Here is a 20,306-nt window from a genome sequence, read left to right on the forward strand (position 1 = left end):
TCTTGAACTCACAGAGATCCACCTGCCTCTGCCTCCCAAGTGCTGGGATTAAAGGCGTGCGCCACCACCGCCCGACCCCTTTGTCTTCCTGAAACCCCATTTCTTCTGTTTTCCTGGCCCATATGTGCTCCCCAGAATTCCCCCAAGGAACGTTTGCCAGTGCTGGACACACGGCAGTGGAGAGAGTCACATGTGGATGGTGTATCCCCAAGGCAGGCATGACGGCTCATCTAGCACATGGGAGGGGAAGGCAGAGATCAGGTCAGGATCATCCGCAGCTACATAGCAAATCGGAGGCTATGGTCTACGTGAGACCCTGACTCAAAAGAGACGCCTCTCCCTTCTTTCATCCAGCCAAAACATTTCAGATGGAATTCTTTGCTAGCTTCTCTGAGAAAAACAGAAAAAGAATTAGATCCTAGTTATCCTTTGAAGCCACCTGTCTCTCTAGGGTAGACTGCATATGTTCAAGAAACAGTATCCTGAGACAGCAATGGGGACACAACCATGCCATGAGGTTTGAGCCAACAGAACAGCAGGACGCTGAGGGCATGGAGGTCAGAGATGGCTTCAGTGAGCTGGGTAGCTCCTTCCATGCTGTGGGTTCTAGGGATTGAACTTAACGTCGTTAGACTTGGCAGCAAGCGCCTTTAAGGGCTCCGCGTGGTCTTTTGTAGTGAGGAATGTGCCAGGCACTGAGTTGGACCTGCGTGGGGAATGCCACATTTGGGCACACTCGGAGACCCTTGTTAATATTAGTAAGAGGCTGCGTTCTGTGCAGGCTTGTGCTGACTAAACCCATCAGTAGGAAGAGATACGACAAATGGTTTTCATAAGATGGGGACTTGTAGGAAGAGATGTCCCTGAGGACGAACAGATCCAGAAAGCCTTCCACTCAGCCCACCATATTGGTCAGCTGTTAATTGGTTGGTTTTGTTTTTTAAGATCTTCAGGATGAGCCTTATACATGCTAAGCATGTGTTCGATCATTGAGTGACAGCTCTCCAGCCCTGAGTATATTTTTGAAAATAAGATGGCTAGAAATATCTTGCTTTAATTGCTTAGCAATTAAAATAGGGTAATAAATACTCTTGCAGAAGAGCCAAGTTGTGTTCCTAGCACCAGCACTTGCTGCCTCACAACTGCCTATAATTCCAGCTCAAGGCATCTGCACTCACACACAATGTTAGAAATAAGGGGGCTGCAGAGATGGCTTGGCAGTTAGGAATACTTACTGTTCTTGCAAAGGACCCTGCTTTGGTTCCCAGCATCAACACGGCAGCTCATATCTGTCTGTAACTCCAGTTCTAGGGGACCCCGCACCTTCTTCTTACCTCCACAAGCACCAGGCATGGACATGGGACACATACACATATGTAGGCAAACATTTATGCATATTAGAACAAATCAATCTGAAAATAAAGGAAAGATGTGGCTCGAGAGATGGCTCAGACGTTAAGATTCAGTTCGCATCATCTGTAATTCCAGTTCCAGGGAATGAGACCTCCACTTCCGGCTTCCACAAGTACCAGACCACACGTAGAGCTCACGCATACATGCAAGCAAGATATTCATATGAAGATTTAGATTTTTTCTAAAGAAGAGACCCTCCCACATCAGGGAGGGAGGGAAGCCTTTAAGCTTTGCATCACCTCCACTCCTGCCCCTCCCTATATTTCAGACTTTCTTCTTGAAGTGTCTTACTCGCCCCTCCTTGCCCTCCTAACTCCAAAGCCACTGCCTCCCCTCTGTCTCCCCCTAGTGGCTCCTCCCAGACTTCTCACTTCTAGACTGCACCTGACCCTTTGCCTCCCGTGAGCATCTTTTATGTTTCAAGAATCCCTGTCTAGGCGCACTGCTCCTTGCTCCTTGACAATATTTTTTTTTCCTTCAATGAGTTAATTCTTTGATAATCTCATACACACATGCACTCGAATGTGCGAACACACACATGTATTCTTCCCTTTTCTTCCTGTTCCCTTGATCAAGCAGTCCTGTTTTAAACTATTGTGAATCCAGAACATCTGTGTGCCAATTCATTAAACCCTAAACTTTGACTCCTTTGGGCTCCGAGCACATCTGCAGGCAGCAGGCGCAGAACGGTGGCGTTGCCTTGCCGGAAGAAGTGAACCCCTCACCTCCCGGTAGATTCTAGGGTGGGAGAGGCAGGAAGCAAAGATGTCACTTGGAGTTGTGAGTCATACACTTAGGAAACGGAACGCTGTAGCAGCGGCAGACCACACCCATAGGATTGATGGGTCCCCAGCAGCCAACAGACGGGAAAGCCAGCTTTCCCTCCATTTCCTTTGTGTATATACCCGCTTGCCTCTGGACCAGAGAGAGCTTGGTTGTGGTGGAACGCAACCGCTACCAGGCCGAAGGGAAGAAGGAGGGAGTTGGGCGGAGGACGTCCTGAGAGTGCTTTGCCTTCGCACAGACTCAGATGGGAGGATTGATGGACACCTCTCTGTGGATGGGCTGGGGTTTCGAGAGCAGATGTCTCCATTCTCCATTCCCCTTCCCAGTAGACTCAAGGGCATTGACTTTGCTCTATAAACATCCCCTGAGCCCTTCCTTTGGTCTCCCATAGCCAACTGGGGACCAGGCACCGGCTGATCCTTCCTGTTCCTGTTTATTCTGCAGGTGATAGCCAGAAAGAATATCCTAGATGCAGAAAGTGATCACCAGTCCCTTCTAGGACACCTTCCTGTGGCCTTAGCCTGGAAGCGCTTGCTAGCGACCTAGTGGCTGTTCAAAGCTCTCAAAACACAGAGTCAGGTGTGGTGGGGTAACGTGGAGTCTGAGGCAGGAAAACCTGCCTAGGCTACCTAAGTGAGACTCTGTCTCAAAAATGTTCTTTTCTGGGGGACATGGTATACACCTTCAATCCCAGCACTAGGGATGCAGAGGCAAGTTATCTCTGAATCTGAGGCTATCCTAGTCTACAGGCCAGCCAGAGCTACAGAGTATGACCCTGTCTCAAAAAAAAAATTCTACAATTTGTGTGTGTGTGTGTGTGTGTGTGTGAGAGAGAGAGAGAGAGAGAGAGAGAGAGAGAGAGAGAGAGAGGGAGGGAGAGAGACAGAGAGAGAGAGAGAGAGAGAGAGAGAGAGAGAGAAAGAGAGAGAGGGAGAGAGGGAGAGAGGGAGGGAGGGAGGGATAGAGAGAGAGAGAGAGAAAGCGTGCATGGGGAGGGGCAGGTGTGTGGTTTGTGAGCACCTGCAGAGGCCAGCAGAGGATGTTGGCTTCCCTGGCTCTAAGCCACCTAACCTGAGTGCTGGAAACCAAACTCCAGTTCTGCTAGAGCAGCGAGCACTTTTAACCCCAGAGCCAACCTCTCTCGCCAGCCCCCAGATTTTTTCAGAAAAGAATAAACGTAGCCGGGCGGTGGTGGTGCACGTCTGTAATCCCAGCACTCGGGAGGCAGAGGCAGGCGGATCTCTGTGAGTTCGAGGCCAGCCTGGTCTACAAAGGGAGTTCCAGGACAGGCTCCAAAGCTACAGAGAAACCCTGTCTCGAAAAAACCAAAAAGAAAAAAAAGAAAAGAATAAACGTTAACTGTTTTTATGAGAAAGAGAAACCTCAGCAAATGTCTTTGTCATTTGCACCCTGCTGAACACAACAGCGACTCACAACTGTCCCTAACTCAAGTTCCAGAGGATCTGATACCTTCTTCGGGTCTCTGCAGGTACCAGGCCTGCATGTGCTACACAGACACAATTTCAGGCAAAAGCACACACATAAATAAAATAAATCTAAAAAATTTTCAAAACCAAACAAACTTATGTGTAGCACTAGAAAGAAGGGTACTCTGGCTGGCTGGCAGTGGTGGTACATACCTTTTAATCCCAGCACTCAATCCTGTAGTAAAGGCATGTAGATCTCTGTGAGTTCGAGGCCAGCCTGATCTACAGAGGGAGATCCAGGACAGCCAAGGCTACACAAGGAAAACCTGTCTCCGGGGGAAAAAAAAGAAAGGTGGGCTCATGTCTCACATTGGCAGTTTCTTGTCAGGCGTATAATGTCTCACGCCTATAATCCCAGCACCCAGGAGATGAAGGCAGGATAATCCAGTTCAAATCCAGGCAGGAACACCAGAAACACTGTCTCAAAAAAACAAATCAACCAAGTCTGAAGAGGTTGCTCTGTGGTTAAGAACACTGGCTGCTCTTCCAGAGGGCTCAGGCTTGATTCCCAGCTCCTACATGGGAGCTCACAATCTTCTCTAACTCCCAGTTCCAGAGGATCCAACTCCCTCTTCCGGCCTCGGAGGGCATTACATGCACATGGTACCCAGACATACATGGCAGGAAAACATTTGTACACTTAAAAGGACAAAAAAAGAATAAGAGCATGAAGAACCATAAAAGCATACAGTGGCCAGGCAGTGGTGGTGCGCACCTTTATTTAGTCCCAGCACTCAGGAGGCAAAGGCAGGTGTATCTCTGTGGGTCTGAGGCCAGCCTGGTCTACAAAAGTGAGTTCCAACACAGCAGGACTTTATACAGAGAAACCCTGTCTCACAAAAGAAAAAGAGAAACGAGAGGGGGGAAAAAAGCCAACCAACAAATCAACCCAGTTCTCATGTTATTTCTGGACTGAGCCAAGACTGAGGTCATACAAAGCAAAAAAAGCAATCTCTCAATGCTCCTGGCAAACACTCTTCCTCCTGATGGACAGTTCAGCATTCGGCCCTTTTTTAACTGGTGACCCCAACAGTTCTGCTGTTCCTAAGATGGTTTCCTGGTAGTGCAATTTCTTGGTAAAGAGTACGTACGTGGGGCTCGTAGGATGGCTTAGTAGGTAAGCTCGACGATCTAAATTCAGTCCATGGACCCAACTTCTACAAGTTGTCCTCTGGCTGCACATGCATTCCTGGCACGCATTCCTCCGTGTGTGCACCCGAATCCGTGCCCACACACAAATACAAAACATACATTTTAGAATGTGTGCTGTCTTATGTGTGTCTTTTCTCTTTTGCTGTTATTTTATTTTGAAACTAGGTATTACCAAATAGCCCAAGATGGTTTGAAACTCCTAGTAATCCTCCTGCCTCAACCTCCTGGATGTGGATTACAGTCACGACACATCCTGCATGGGGTGTTTTTTTCGGACCCTAACAGGGTGGGGATGCTTCCCAGATAGGTCTCTACCAGTTTCAACACTGCTGTCTCCTCAACCCACCTATACCAGTTACATCCCTGGTCAAGGGCACACAGGCTCCTCTCGGTGCCAAGCGCAACCCCAGACTGCCTGCGACCACAGAAAGAAGCAGCCTAAGCAGGGTTCTAAGCTAGACTGAAGGACCAATTCCCAGAGGATTCCACCCCCTGACTAGTTCAGCACATACTCCCGGAGCCCTGACAAGGGTCTGTGTTTTGCAAGATCAGCTTTTTTGAGACGCCAGTGTCCTTCAGTATGTTAATAGGCTCTATTGAAAAAAAATCCAGGTCAAATAAATTTAGAGAACTACACGTTAAACCTTCTGGGAGACTCAGCACTCTTGGGTGCGCCAAAGGCCCAGTGGGCCCTTTGCAAGGACAAAGGAAAAAAAAAACCTTTTCCTATCATTTCAACAAACTGATGGCTCTCCCCTCCCTTCTCAGGCGTGCCTTCTTCTGGCTGACTTCAAGCCTGATCGTGGTGGGGCAGGAGGAGCGGGACACTTCCTCCTTCTCCGGAGCCTGTCCGAGCAACTGAGGGGTGAGGGGTGAAGACACCCCACAAAGCAAGAACAGTAAAGCTGCAAAGTCCGAACTCACCAGAGGCTGAAGAAAGGGAAAGAAGCTTTGGGCAGAGGCTGCGCGGCGAGCCAGGCAGATGGCCTTGGGCCACACCCCATCTGGAGAGAAAAGACTGGGGAGAAATCAGGATCCCCTTAAGGCTGGCCTTTGGAAGTCAGAGCGATGGCTCGGTGGTTCAGGCAGCTGTTGCTCTTGCTGTGCACCTGGGTTCAGTTCCCAAGACCGACTCGTATGGTGGCTCATAACCATCTATAACTCCAATTTCAGGGGTTTCGACACCCTCTTCTGGCCTTTGTGGGCACCAGGCACACACATAGCACATGTACATACATACACGCATACACGCATGCATACATACATACACACATACATACATACATACATACAAAACATCCATGCTAGTCAGGCACCAGGCAGTGGTGGCACATGCCTTTAATCCCAGCACTCAGGAGGCAGAGGCAGGTGAATCCCTGTGAGTTCCAGGCCAGCCAAAGCTGTTATGCGGAGAAACCCTGTTTCAAAAAACAAAACAAACCAACAAACAAAAAAGCTGTCAAAATGGCTCCTCAGGCAAAGGCACTAGCTGCTAAGCCTGCCCACCTGGTTTTGATCCTCGGCACTCACTTGGTAGAAGGAAAGAACTGACTCACAAGCTGTCCTCTGACCTCTTCCTGTATGCCATGGCACATTAGGTCCCCACACACATTTTCCAAATGAATAAGTAAATAGAATGTACTGGCTGTGGTGGCACATACCCTCAAGTCCAGCACTCAGAAGGCATCAGCAGGCAGATTTCTGAGTTCAAGCCCAGCCTTCTCTACATAACGAGTACTAGGGTAGCAAGGGCCAGTGAGACCCTGTCTCAAAAAGGTAGGAGGGAGCCAGGTGGTGGTGGCACACGCCTTTAATTCCAACACTCGGGGAGGCAGAGGCAGGCGGATCTCTGTGAGTTCGAGGTCAGCCTGGGCTAAAACCAGAGTTTTAGGCAGTTATGAGTCACCTAATATGGGTGCATGGGAATCAAACTGGGGTCCTGTGGAAGAGCAGGAAGTACTTGTAATTTAGTAACTGAGCCATCTTTCCACACCCTTGTTTTACTTTTTCAATTACATTTACTTATTTGTTTAATGTGTGCATCCATGGGTATGGGCACATATCTGCCACGGTGTTCACAGGGAGGTCAAAGGACAACCTGCAGAAATCAGTTTTCTCTTCCACTACAAGGGCCCTTTAGGTCAGACTTAGGCTGTCAGGCTTGGCACCAGACACCATGACCCACTGAGCCATCTCACCACTACACCACCCTCCCACCTTTTTTATGGTTGTGGGATTGTTTGGTTTTTCGAGACAGGGTTTCTCTGTAACTTTGGAGCCTGTTCTGGAACTAGCTCTTGTAGCCCAGGCTGGCCTCAAACTCACAGAGATCCGCCTGCCTCTGCCTCCCGAGTGCTGGGATTAAAGGCGTGCGTGTGCCACCACCACCCAGATAAAAATAAATATTTTAAAAGAAGAAAAAATAATTGTTTAAAAATAAGTAAGTTGGCCGGGCGGTGGTGGCGCACGCCTTTAATCCCAGCACTCGGGAGGCAGAGACAGGCGGATCTCTGTGAGTTCGAGACCAGCCTGGTCTACAAGAGCTAGTTCCAGGACAGGCTCCAAAACCACAGAGAAACCTTGTCTCAAAAAACCAAAAAAAAAAAAAAAAAAAAAAAAAAAAAAAAAAAATAAGTAAGTTGGCCGGGCAGTGGTGGCGCACGCCTTTAAACCCAGCACTTGGGAGGCAGAGGTAGGCGGATCTCTGTGAGTTCGAAGCCAGCCTGGGCTACAAGAGCTAATTCCAGGACAGGCTCCAAAGCCACAGAGAAACCCTGTCTCGAAAAACAAAATAAAAAAAAAATAAGTAAGTTGGGTCTGGAGAGATGGCTCAGGGGTCTAGAGCACTGGTTGCTCTTCCAGAGGGCAGGGTAGGATTTTCCCAGCACCCATATGTCAGCACACAACCATCCGTGACTCCAGCTCGGGGGTGTCTGATGCCCTCTTCTGGCCTCTGTGAGTACTACACACAAAGTGCATGTACATATATGTAGGTAAAACACCTATTAATATAAAAATAAAATAATATTTTAATTTAAAAAATATGACACGCCCATTAATATAAAAATAATAAAATAAGGGCTGGAGAGATGGCTCAGTGGTTAAGAGCATTGCCTGCTCTTCCAAAGTTCCTGAGTTCAATTCCCAGCAACCACATTGTGGCTCACAACCATCTGTAATGAGGTCTGGTGCCCTCTTCTGGCCTGCAGACATACACACAGAATATTGTATCCATAATGAATAAATAAATATTTGGAAAAAAATAATAAAATAATATTTTTTTGGTTTGGTTTGGTTTGGTTTTTCGAGACAGGGTTTCTCTGTGGCTTTGGAGCCTGTCCTGGAACTAGCTCTGTAGACCAGGCTGGTCTCGAACTCACAGAGATCCGCCTGCCTCTGCCTCCCAAGTGCTGGGATTACAGGCGTGCGCCACCATCGCCTGGCTAAAATAATATTTTAATTTTAAAAAATATGATGTCCAGGTGATGGTGGTTCATTCTTTTAATCACAGTACTCACACAGGAGGCAGAGGCAGGCACATCTCTGTGAGTTCAAGGCTAACCTGTTCTACAGAGCTAGTTCCAGGACAGCCAGGGCTACACAGAGAAATCCTGACTTGAAAAATAAAAATAAGGGGGGCTGGAGAGATGGCTCAGTGGTTAAGAGCATCGCCTGCTCTTCCAAAGGTCCTGAGTTCAATTCCCAGCAACCACATGGTGGCTCACAACCATCTGTAATGAGGTCTGGTGCCCTCTTCTGGCCTGTAGACATACACACAGATAGAATATTGTATACATAATAAATAAATAAACATTTAAAAAAAAGAAAAACAAGTAAATAAATAGATAGAATGTAATTTTTGTTTTAAGACAGAGTTTCTCTGTGTAACTCCGGCTGTCCTGTAACTCCATACGTAGAACAGGCTGGTCTTGAACTCAGAGTTCCATCTACCTGTCTCCTAAGTGCTGGGTTTAAAGATGTGTGCCACCACTGCCCAGCTATAATGTAAAACTTTTAAATTAAAAAAAAATCAAGGGGCTGGAAAGATGGCTCAGTGGCTAAGAGCTTAGCTTGTTCTCCCAAAGGTCCTGAGTTCAATTCACAGCAACCACATGGTAGCTCACAACCATCTGTAATGAGATTTGGTGCCCTCTCTCTTCTGGCCTGCAGGAATACATGCAGGCAGAACGCCATATACATAATAAATAAAAATTATAAAAAAAAAATCTAGGGCTCCCTCTGATTGGACATCTTGGGTTATGTGCCACTCAGTGCATCCAGGACCAGCAAGTTCTACCTCAGACTGGCCTGAGAGTTATATGAAGAATATTCTCCAGGAGGAAAAGGAAACACTCTCTTTCAGGCGGTTATCACCGGAAGGATAGAGGACACAAGAGTCTCAAGTGACCAGCTGGTACTCGTCACTATGGGAGCAACTTTGATGGAGAGGCTCTGGGCAAGAATGCTCCAAGCTGAGTCCCTTGCCCATGCTAAGAACATCATGGCGTTCACACCACCAAGTACCAGCTGACAGCATGTTCTCCAAGCATTGCACTTATAGCCCATTCACCCAGTCTATGAGCGCAGTGGGCCAGATGGCCTTGATCCCTTTCCGCTCTTTCCCTAGTTAGGCATCCATAACTCCTCCAAGTTCAGAGCTAAGGTATCCAGCGAGGAAATTCTCAGGCGACCGCTCTTTCCACCCTTCCTTGGATGGTTCTATCCTTGTGATGCTAACAAGCTGGCCACGCTACAAAACTGAAGTATTTGTGTATCAGGGCTCGGCTGCTGGGTATGTTTGTCAGACCAGACTAAGAGAGGCCCCAAATAAAGCTGGATACAGTGCGGTCAACAAAAATCACCGAGAGGGGACCACAGAGAGGTCTGAAGCCCGAGGCAGGCAGGGACACAGATCCAATCCAGACAGAGCTGCGCTGGTCCCAGGAGGGCACTGTGCACATCTGCAGCAACTGAAAACAGAGCATGTAACTGCAATGCTGGTCCCTGAGGGCAGCCCAGGACCTTGTATCTCAGGGGATGCCCTAGCACCGGAGGGCCTCAGCTCTGTCTCTGGGAAGCCCTAGGATCTCCCCTCCAGAAAAAGGACATGAGCTGTGTTGTGGTGGCATGGGAGTGACACTGGCTCCTCATTGACTAAGGTTCCAGCAAGAGAGAGGGAGGCAAGTCTAACGGAAGGGAAGATACCTCCCTGGACCTGGCCCCTTGAAAGGGCTCTTTCTTGACCTCACACCATTTGAGCCTCTGCAGCCATGTACCCACCAGAGGGCGCCCGTTGTTCATGAATCTTCCAGTACTTTCCTAGGCTTCGGCGAGGTCAGCAGTGACCCTGAACCATTTGATGTTTTTTTTTTTTTTTTTCGAGACAGGGTTTCTCTGTAGCTTTGGAGCCTGTCCTGGAACTCGCTCTGTAGACCAGGCTGGTCTCGAACTCACAGAGATCCGCCTGCCTCTGCCTCCCGAGTGCTGGGATTAAAGGCGTGCGCCACCATCGCCCGGCCCCTGAACCATTTGGAAAGGTCCCCAGGCTTGTGTGTGTGTGTGTGTGCGCGCTGCGCGCTATACTTGGGACCAGGGAAAAGTATGTATATATTCTAGGAAGGGCGGCAGTTCCCAGAACTAATCTCTAGAGAAATGAGAACTTACCTGCTGGAATGGGACGCAGGCTCAGTGTACATCTGGGTGTACTAGAGAACTAGGAAGTCAACAGGGAGTGGGCCTTGGTTCAAGCTTCACATTACTGTCCCTATTTTCCAGAAGATTGACCCCCACCAACAAGACTCACTGGCTCCCCTCAGGTCAGTATGTTCTACGTGTTGAACCTCAACAGGTTCAGCAGCTGCCAGCTCAACGCACAGCTGTTAACATGTGGAGCACATAGCCTTTCACCTGCGTTACAGGCCTCCCCTTCCTGCACTGGCGTCTAGTGAAACCCCAAGAGTGACCCAACTGTCCTGGGATGAGGTTGGGTTTCTTCCCTGGGGGAACCAGCATGGAAATGAAGAATGGGTACACAGGGTTTCACCAAAGCCCCAGTCTCGGATCTGGGATATGTTTGGGTGCAGTGCCTGCCTATACTACGTGACATTACGTTACTACTCCTGTATTGTGGTGTCTGGAGCAGAGTCACTGGTAAAGAAGCCCTTTATTGACTAGCACCACGGAGGCTTTTATACCCCACAGTCAGGTGGGCCAGCAGGTGAAAACCTCCCTGATCCTCAGTCAAGGACGACAAGGCAACACTGCTTAGGAAGCAGAGTTGGACACAGCTTTCAGTAGCACAAATCAGAAGGCCAAGTAAAGGTCACTAGCAGGGGAGAGCAGCTGGAGGCCAGGGCTCCAAAAGGCCCCAACATTCGGGCTGAAGGCCGGGATGGAAGGGGAGCGTGCAGTGGCATCTACCGTAAGATCAGATGTGAGTTTGGTCTCTATCCTGCTGCCTGCGTCTACCCATCTCTCCCTGCAGCACGATTGACCCTCCCACTCTTCCCTTCCTGGGCAATGCTTTCTCACCTCCAGATTTCCCTATCTCCGACTCGGTTTCCTTTGTCCTTATTAGGGTTCAGGATCCACACTAAAGAACTTTGGTTTGAGACAGGATTTTCCTAACAGCCCTGGCTGTCCTGGAACTTGCTTTTGGACACCAGGCTGACCTCCAAGTTGTGAACCACCACGCCCAGCCTGGAATTTTAAATGCCCTGACTTGACTAATTTGCTCTTCTGAACACTTTTCCTGACCAGGTGATTCCTTAGAGCAAATGGAGAGGGTCCCTGAAGAGCAAATGCAGGTGAGGGTATTTAAGGTACAACCCCCATTGGAAGCTGGATCCTTGGAGTTGAAATGTCTAACTAAATATTTCCACCTCCTCCCCACCTCCCATTTCCCTTCCTGGAGTTAGATGTTATCTTTGGGGAACAGAGGTCCGAGTCCAGACTTTTCTCAAACTAGCTACCACCTGAGGTCCCTGAAGGTGGATTCAGTGCCCACCCCCTCAGTCCCCACTGCACACCAGGAAAGCTCTTCTCCCAAATACTTACAGCTCAACCTTTACCCACCTTGAAGTTGTGTGAGCTAAGGCAAGTTCCATATTCCAAGTACACAACCTGGCATAGTCCTCCCTACAAGATGTCCTTGTCATCCAAGTCTAAACAAATTGCCAGGTTTCCTCTACATGCTCAAGGGCAAAGTGAAAACCACCAGTTCCCTAAGATGCTTAAGAACCTAAAGGCTTAGCAAGTACCATGAGCCACCACTAGGGGGAACCACTACGCCGTGTATTACAAGGACAGCAGCCCAGGAACTTGGCACAGACTAACAACGGCTCCACATCCAGAACATTTTTCCAGTTCACATCTGGCACCCAGTGACCATCCCAGCAGGAAAGGACTGACTGACCCAAGGACCTCCCAATATGCTCTTAACCACAGCTTTACCAAGGCCTCCCACACCTAACCTGTTCTACTCCAGTCCCTCACCTCAGCACTATACCTTACCCAGAAAACAGGTGGTAAACTGCCTGTGGCACGCAACTCAGGTGCAGGCATAAAGTTCAGGGAACAGGAAATACGACTCAAAGAACTAGATGCACACACAAAAACGAGACTTGAGACACCGTTGTTAGAACAACTCAGCAAAATAAAATTCCGGTTTATTGTTGGACATTGTTTCACACATACATCAAACAGGCCAAAAAAAATAAACAGCAACTTCATAGACAAAAAAAAGGAAGAAAAAAAAGAAACCTTTTATCTTTGGCCTTTTTAACCATCTCATACAAACCAACTACTTATAGTACAGCTAGGTACATACACAAAAAAAGTTACTGGAATGCTCGGAATAAGATTGTTTTTTTGTTGTCGTTTTTGTTTTTTTTTACAAGGTTTTTTTTCTCCTTTGAGATTATAATGAACATGGTCACACCACAAGTAAGGTCAGAAGTAGGACAGAGAACGCTCTGAAGGCTGGTCTGGTCACCCGTCATCATCAAAAATGGCTGACCCCTAACAATATGTACAAAAATATAAAATGTAAATAAAAAATACAAACAAATTTTCCTTTTAAAGTATTTTTAAGAAAAAAAGCAGGGCCTTGGAAGTTTTGGTTTTTTTCCTCCCCTGTTGCAAATTCATGTTGTGGTTTTGGTGGGTTGATGAAGAGCGCATGTCATCTGTGGGTGGCACTGCCCGCTGTGGGCGGGCGGGGCCTGCTCCTCTACTCGAAGGTGACCACGTTTAAATTCTGAGACGGGAAGTGGAGGGTGAACAGGTCACGGCGGCCTTAGTTTAGCTTTTCCTTTGCTGTCTAGTCATCCTCGTCAGTCTTCTGCTTCTTGGTGTCAACATCATCATCCTGCACAGGAAACAGCCCTGTCACTGCAGGTCGGCTGCAGACAGCAAGACCCCTAGACCCCTCCCCACCTTACACAAGTCCCTCCGCATCACTGTAGGCCAAGGCAGCTAGAACCAACCTCACATCCCAAACCAAGGCCTACCTCATCGTCTTCAGCTACCCGCTTGCCCGTAGGAGCCTCAGCTTCCTCATCTTCATCTCCATCCTCTTCCTCACCTGGAGAGAATGGATTAAGGGCCACATAAAACCACTGTCCTCAAATTACAGCCATCATTGGCCCTGACCTGCCTGTGAGACCTGCCGAGGTGGACAGGCCAGAAAACAGATCAAGTCTCTTAAATCAGAACTGCCCAACAGCAGCGGGCGGAGCACCAGGTCCAACAGGCGGATGCACCGTGGGCACCATGGCTGGATGTGGTCCACTTGCCCAGGACCAACCTCTCCCTCCTCTCAGCAAAGGCCAAGGAAGGAACCTAAGAAAACAAGACTACTCACCGTCACCTTCTTCCTCCTCCTCCTCTTCCTCCCCACCTTCTTCCTCTTCTTCATCTACCTCATTGTCGGCCTCCTGCTCCCCATTTTCCTCATTCTGCTTGACAGAAGACACCAATCATGAGCCACCTCAAGTCTAGTGCATCTCTCCCCTCGCCAAGATGAATGCCCACCGTACAGCTAACCACACGCCTCCCAAACTTTGGGGGGTTTGACAAGGTTTAACCTGCCTGAGCCTCCAACACCATTCACACCCTGAACTAGGCTGAAAACGAGCAGCACAAACTGGGAACAGAAGCCCCAGCGGGGGACACTCACAGCATTGCCATTGGCAGGTGCGTCTCTTCCATTCTCTGCCTCCTCCACAACTTCCTTCTTCTCCTTCAAGTCCTTCAGAAGGAAGAGGAAACCCGTTAGACTTTGGAATAATCAGCGCCAGCCAAGGTGCTGAGATCTGGGCAAGGCTGATCCATGGCTAACGCCGGGAGTCACTGGCTCCCTTAGGGAAATGTCAGGACGGTCGCAGCAGATAATCTCCTAGGACTTCCATCTTCTAGACTCAGCACCGACTCGAGCGTCTCGGCCACCATATGGCACAGCCACAAACCCGACAGGCCGGGCAGACAAGCCTGGGAAGTGTCGCCCTCACCTGCACGCCCTTCGCCGCCCGTTCCAGCTAGAGGGAGCTCCACCCCTCAGAAACCCTCCTTGGAAGGCGGTGGCCGGGTGCCGTGCCATAAATAAATAAGGTAGTGGAGGGAGGAGCCTGTTGATGGCGGAGCGCTCGCTCGGGGATGGACGGGAATCCGGATGGGGACCGGGAGGCGCCTGGGCCTGCTGCGGCCAAGCCCTGGCCAAGCGTCAAGTCACAGCGGCCGGTGCTCTGCACGGCGGGCGGACGTCCCGGCCTCCGTGGGCACGGGAAGTCATGAACAGGCTCTGGAAACTGCAGCCGAGAGCCCACGCCGCTGCTAACTTTTTCCAATCGCGTGGCTGAACCCAACTCGCACTCGGGCCGCAGGCACAGGGCGCCGCTAGGCCGCACCGCGGCATGGGTCACCTGTGGGCGCCGGCGGGTTCGCGCCCACCAGAAACCTGCCTAGGACCCCGGGGCGCCCACTCCCGCCCCCTGGCGGCCGAAGCCCGGGGGAGTGGGGGCGGGGTGGCAGCGACGCGCAGGCGCACAATTCTCACTCAGCGAACTACGCGCGCGAGCCTCGGCACGCACCGCGCGCAAAGAGCACGTGGCCCGGGGCAGCGAGTGCGCCCCGGGCTCTGGAGACCCGCGGTCCGGGCGAGCGCGGGCTCCATGCTGGAGCGCCCGTACGTGATGCCCCCTGTGGGCGCCGCCGCGAGCGAGGGTCGACACGCGGCTTCCGCCTAGTTTTGGCGCGCAAAGTCCCGCGGGAGGCCAGCGGGCACTGACAGGGAGCTCCTCAGCTCCGAGCCTCGAGCGCGTCGGGGGCGCACTTCCCCGGGCGACACGTCGAGCCTCGAGGGGATTCACCTCAGAGAAACTCCCGCCGGGGCCCGCCTGGGGGAGGTCAGTCTGCAGGGGCAGCCGGGCACCGCTCCAGAGAGCGCTCGGGGCCCCTCGGTACGGGGTCGCCCGCTGAGACCAAGATGGGGGCGGCACTTTCAAGTGACACCAAGGTGACCGGCGCGAGCCGCCGCTGCAGGACGCGGGGCGCGAACACCCGAGCGTTTGAACACCAGGCTCGTCCCGAGGGCGGAGACACCGCCTGGCCGAGCGTGGCCAGGGGCGCGAGTGTGCGCGGGCTCCCGGCCGCCGCTGCAGGCTAACGGCGGGGGGCGCCCCCAGCCGCTCCGCCGAGCGGCCGCTTCACTTTCCGTTTCCTCCCCCTCGGGCGCGTGGGCTCGCCGCCCGGGCCCGCACTCACCCCACGGGCGGGATGTCCGCCACCGGCGCGGGGTCCCCGTCCGCCAGAGCAAACCCCCTCCACGGCCACCCCACGACCACCCGGGGCCGAGGGCCAAGACTCCCGCGGCGCCGCCGCCCCAGCCGCGTCATCCCGGGTCGCCCCGGATAAGCCGCCGCCGGGCCGCCCGCTGCAGGGCGCGAACCCGGGCGCCGAACAAAGAGCGGCGCGGAACGCGGCCGCTGCACACGCGCCCCCCACACTTCCGACGCGCCGGAGTTTCAAAGTTCTTCCCGTGGCCGCGGCCCCGCGACCCCCAGCCCCGTTCCTCCCCGCCGCCGCTCCAGCGCGGCGCCAAGTTTCGAGGGCCCGCAGCCTAGCCCATCCCGGTCCTCCCCCCACCCCAAGTTCCGCGTCGACCCGTGGGCCATCGGCCCGCTCCCGACCGACGGCGGCACGAACGCCCGCGCCGCGTCGCGCCCCCTCCCCCGCACACAAAGAATGGGTGTCCGGGGCCCCCGCGCGCCTGCAGGGCGGCAGATCCCCCCGGGAAGCCGTCACGGAGGGCTCGGCTCGAGCCGGCCGCCACGCGCCCAGCCCGGCACGGGCGACGGCGCGCGGACCCCGAGGGGGCGGGCGGCGTCCAGCCTCACCTTGGTGGTGATCTCGGAGCTGGTGTCCACGGCCGCGTCTGACATGGTGGGGCACGCCGGTGATCCGCTGCAGCGAGGGCGAGACGAATCGAGTTCGAGGACTCTGGCGAGAGAGCTGCCGGAGTCCGCCGCGGAGGAGGAGGAGGCGGGCGGGCGGGCGGCGAAGGCGGCTGCAGCGAGCGCCGAGCAGCACCGGGAACAATGCAAAGATGGCTTTTCAGAGCAGCCAGTGGGGGACTCACGCGGCGCCAGGAGCTTTAATATAGATTAGTGGGCGGTGCTCCACCACCCTAGGCCCCACGCCATTGGCTGGGGTCGGGGAGCGGGCGTCTTCTCATTGGCCCGATTCCGAACAATGGGCAAGTGAGCTTAAAGCGGCAGTGCCTCCGCGCGGCGCGCGCTGCGCAGTCCCCCGCCGCACCGTCATTCAGAGTCTAGAATTTGTTAGGTCTCGGCGAGGCCGCGGAGGGGGGCTCGTGCGCGCGCGCTCCCGGCCGCGCGCTCCCGCAGCTGTTTTGCTAAGGCTTCTGACGCAGACGACCAAAGCGCGGCAAAGCCGCCCGCCCAGCCCCCTCCCTCGCGACTGCTCGGAAGGAGGGGGAGGGAAGAGGGGGGGCAGGAGGGCTGCCCGCGAGGGGGAGGGGAAGGCGAGTGCTGGGCGGCGCTTGCCCCGGGCGGTGCCCCGCGTGGTTCCCGCGCCCACGAGCGGCCCGCACCTTCGACCAAGAGTTGTTTCGGTGCGAGTGGGCGTGGATGCGCGGCGAGCGCAGGGACTCCCGTGCCTCCCACCCCGTCCTCCTTTCCCGCCGCCTCGCTCGATGCCGTCCAGGGCCGGCTGATGCGCGGGCCTCGCGCCAAGCACACACTTAGACACCCATGTGTGGAGGGACTGGACGTCCGGTGCGACTTTGTGCCCTCGGGCGGGACAGGCCGTCGGCCTCACGCGCAGAGCGGCGTCCGCGCCTCGGGACGCTGGCCCGCGTCTGCCGTCGCGACGGCCTCTGACCATCGAGTGTACCCCCTTCCCTCACACTTTAGGGGCTCCCGTGGGCATGTGCACACGCCGCGACTGCGGGAAACTAGGCTCTTAGGCCATTGGGGACAGTCCTGGCGGGGTTCCTTCAAACTTGAGCCACTCGAGGAACCACGCGGGGCTTGGAGCAAAGAAAACCCAAAAGGATGCCACACTCAAGATGGCGATGGATACTGCAAGCGTGGCGTGACGTGGCGACCCAGCTCACACGAACAATTTTAGAACGCTAGGTCGCTTCGTTTTAATCGCCATCGCAGTTGGCTGTCGAACTAATAAGTTTGTTCTGAGAGAAGAAAGTCTGGAGTGGCAGTAAACGGGTTCCAAGACGCGACATTTGCCACACACAAGATGGCGGCAGACGGCGTCCAACCGTGTGTGGCCAGAAGGGGGCGCCCGACACGGAAGGCGGGACTTGGGAGAAACCGGCGCCCACTGGCTGAGAGTGGCGGGCGAACACAAAGTTGACGCTTTGCGTCCTGCCATTGGCCGGCCCTGCCGTCTGTCTCCCGGGGAGGCCGTGGAAGAGGGCGTGAGGAAAACCCGGAGTGTGGAATCAGGAGTGCGAGGGATGCCAAGTTCCGCAGAGCTTTGAGGTCGAGGCGAGGAGACTGAATTGCCCTTGTCGGTTCCCTCGGGCGCTTCGGCCCATCCCCACCCGGAGGCCCCTTTACCGAGCTCCGGGCAAGCGGAGGAATGCGCGGGGTCGAGGCTCTGCCGCAGCTGGACCCGGGATCTCCCCGCCAGCCGCACGTGGCCGGCCCGCATCCCCGCGCCCACGTGCCAGTCGCGTTAGCCTTTTGGGCCTCGGCGAGCGAGCGACTTTTCCTTTAAGGAGAATGCCTCGCCGCCGCCCTTGGGCCCGCTCCCGTTGTCCAGCGGTCGCTCCTGTCCCGGGAGCCTCTCCGCCACAGAGTGGTGTAGGCTCGCAGGGTCTCGCTCTTCTGGGAGCACACCGATGGCTGAAGATGGGCATCTCCCCAAGTTGGCTGCCTGAGCGCACTAGGTTCCACAGGCTGAGCCCGAGTCCGAACTCTACCCCACCCCCGCCCGGCAGCTGCCTTTACTGTGGCGAGCACCTGAAACCACGCTCCATAAACTGAGCTGGCCTCGGCGCCGCAGCTGCCAAAGTCCTCTCTTTTGTAGGAAATATGGAGAGATTGTGCTTCACGGTAAACAGAGACAGGAGAGCGCCTTCCGCCTGGGCCTTATCTATTACGCTCCTGTTACTCTCCAGGGTATTGTTCCATCTACAACCCCAGATGCACAAAGACCTTGGCCTTTGCCACGGTTTAGCATTTGTGGCTTCTGAGTTCACAGCTGAAGAGCAGACCAGGTTCTGGATTGGGGGAGCAGAGGGAGGTGGGGTGATAATCAGTGAGAAGCTGGAGGAGTATGAATTTCCCTCCAAGAACTGCTTTATCTGATCATGTGCCCCAGACCTTACTAGAAGGGAGAGAGGGAGGCTCAAGCATCAGATTCCAGAAGCCACCTAAATTCAAACGCTTACCGACCACCTGCTGTATTCATGACAGTGAGTGTTTGACTCATGCAATCAGAAAAACAAACCCAGAGGTTCTAGAAAGGGACTTAGAGTCGCCAATAGAACATGGTCAGAGCTCTGGCTGTCCTAGTATGCTTGAGAAGACCCGGAACAGAAGCCACCTCTGGGCCAGAGCTGCTGCCCTTAGAGAGGCTATAAAGCCTTTTCCTTTCCTGTCGCTGCTGTTCCACCTCTCCCTCCTCTACACTTCCACTCATCCATGCATCTTGGGCCTTTGCTGCTCCAGAGGAGGTAAGGCATGGCCGTGGTGTTACCCAAAGCTCTGAAAACAAGCTAGGGAGCTCTAGCCACCTTTCTTTCTCTAGGTCAGTTCAAACAGACCTGGGGTGCTCCGGACCTGCTTTAAAGTGGTCTGTGTAGGTGGCCCAGATCGCCTTGGGGCAAGTTCACTTTTAGGGAATTTTCCTGGGCACACCTCTTGTTGCTTTATACATTCCCCAGCAGGCCTGACTCATTTATTTTCACCGATTTAGCCTTGGAGGTGCATATCCTGCAGCCTAGGCTTTCTCCAAAGCCATTTCCACCATATTCATTCCTTATGGATTATCTCGAAATTGATTTCTGATACCCAGAAAATGACATAAAGTACATATTTTGAAGCTGACTCAGATTTGGGACTGCCAAAATGGTACCCAGGATAAAGATGTTACCAAGCCTGAGGACTTTAGCTCAATCTCTGGGGTCCACTTAGTAGGAGGAGAAAACTAACTCCTATGAGATGCCCACTGATCTTCACGTGTGTGTTCCCCTCCTCACATAAATAGATATATGTAAGTTTTTGTTTGGTTGGTTTGATTTTTCAAGACAAGGTTTCTCTTGTAACCCTGTCCCTGTAGACCAGGCTAGCCTTGAATTCAGAGATCCACATGCCTCTGCCTCATCCTACTGGGATTAAAGGAGTGTGTCACCATGTCCAGTCATATACATGTAATTTTTTTTAACTAAAATGTATTTAGAGCTAGGCAGTGGTGGCGCACACCTTTAATCCCAGCACTCAGGAGACAGAGGCTGACGGATCTCTGTGAGTTCGAGGCCAGCCTGGTCTACAGAGCTAGTTCCAGGACAGGCACCAAAGCTACAGAGAAACCCTGTCTCAAAAAAAAAATGTATATTTGGATTAAAACTGCTTGGATTCAGCCCCAGTCTTGCTGTTTGCTGGTTGTGTAAAATCAGGTGGACCACCTCCTCACCTCTAGACGTGGCATAACAGTTTCCATTGGGACCTGAATAACTCGATATTCAAAAAGAGCTGAGAACAGGGTCCAGCACATTCAGGGAAACATGCTCTCGGGATGCCGCCTCCCATCTGCCATCTGTATGTAAGTGTGTTGGTTTAAGGGTGTTTGCAGGACTCCGGCAAAAGGAACAACATTCTCAGCAGATTTTTCTCGTGTTCAGTGGCAAATGAGGACGATGTCTTCACTGGGTTTCTAAATCCTGTCATTCAGTGCCCAACGTGGTTGGCAGTGCCTTTGGCCTCC

At 52.9% G+C, this 20,306-nt stretch overlaps 1 protein-coding gene across 1 annotated transcript; it reads right to left on the minus strand.

The window, feature by feature from the left end:
* Nucleotides 1-12,471: 12,471 nt before the first annotated feature.
* On the minus strand, nt 12,472-16,498 carry Ptma (prothymosin alpha). Its single transcript, XM_075951536.1, has 5 exons — nt 16,232-16,498; nt 14,017-14,088; nt 13,702-13,795; nt 13,349-13,422; nt 12,472-13,206 (listed from the first exon to the last, which is right to left on the minus strand). Exons 1-5 carry the CDS (start codon nt 16,274-16,276, stop codon nt 13,159-13,161), a joined length of 333 nt encoding a protein of 110 aa, XP_075807651.1. The 5' UTR covers nt 16,277-16,498; the 3' UTR covers nt 12,472-13,158.
* Nucleotides 16,499-20,306: the final 3,808 nt, after the last annotated feature.

This window comes from Microtus pennsylvanicus, chromosome 17 (assembly GCF_037038515.1).
Source record: "Microtus pennsylvanicus isolate mMicPen1 chromosome 17, mMicPen1.hap1, whole genome shotgun sequence".
NCBI classification, from domain to species: domain Eukaryota; kingdom Metazoa; phylum Chordata; class Mammalia; order Rodentia; family Cricetidae; genus Microtus; species Microtus pennsylvanicus.

Bases quoted from the DNA above. Each gene is read 5' to 3' on its own strand.
- Ptma (XM_075951536.1), bottom strand. From the start codon at position 16,276: ATGTCAGACGCGGCCGTGGACACCAGCTCCGAGATCACCACCAAG. The intron at 14,089-16,231 runs GTGAGGCTGGAC...TTCCTTCTGAAG, and splicing joins GCTCCGAGATCACCACCAAG to GACTTGAAGGAGAAGAAGGA. The intron at 13,423-13,701 runs GTGAGTAGTCTT...CATTCTCTCCAG, and splicing joins GGAGGAGGAAGAAGGTGACG to GTGAGGAAGAGGATGGAGAT.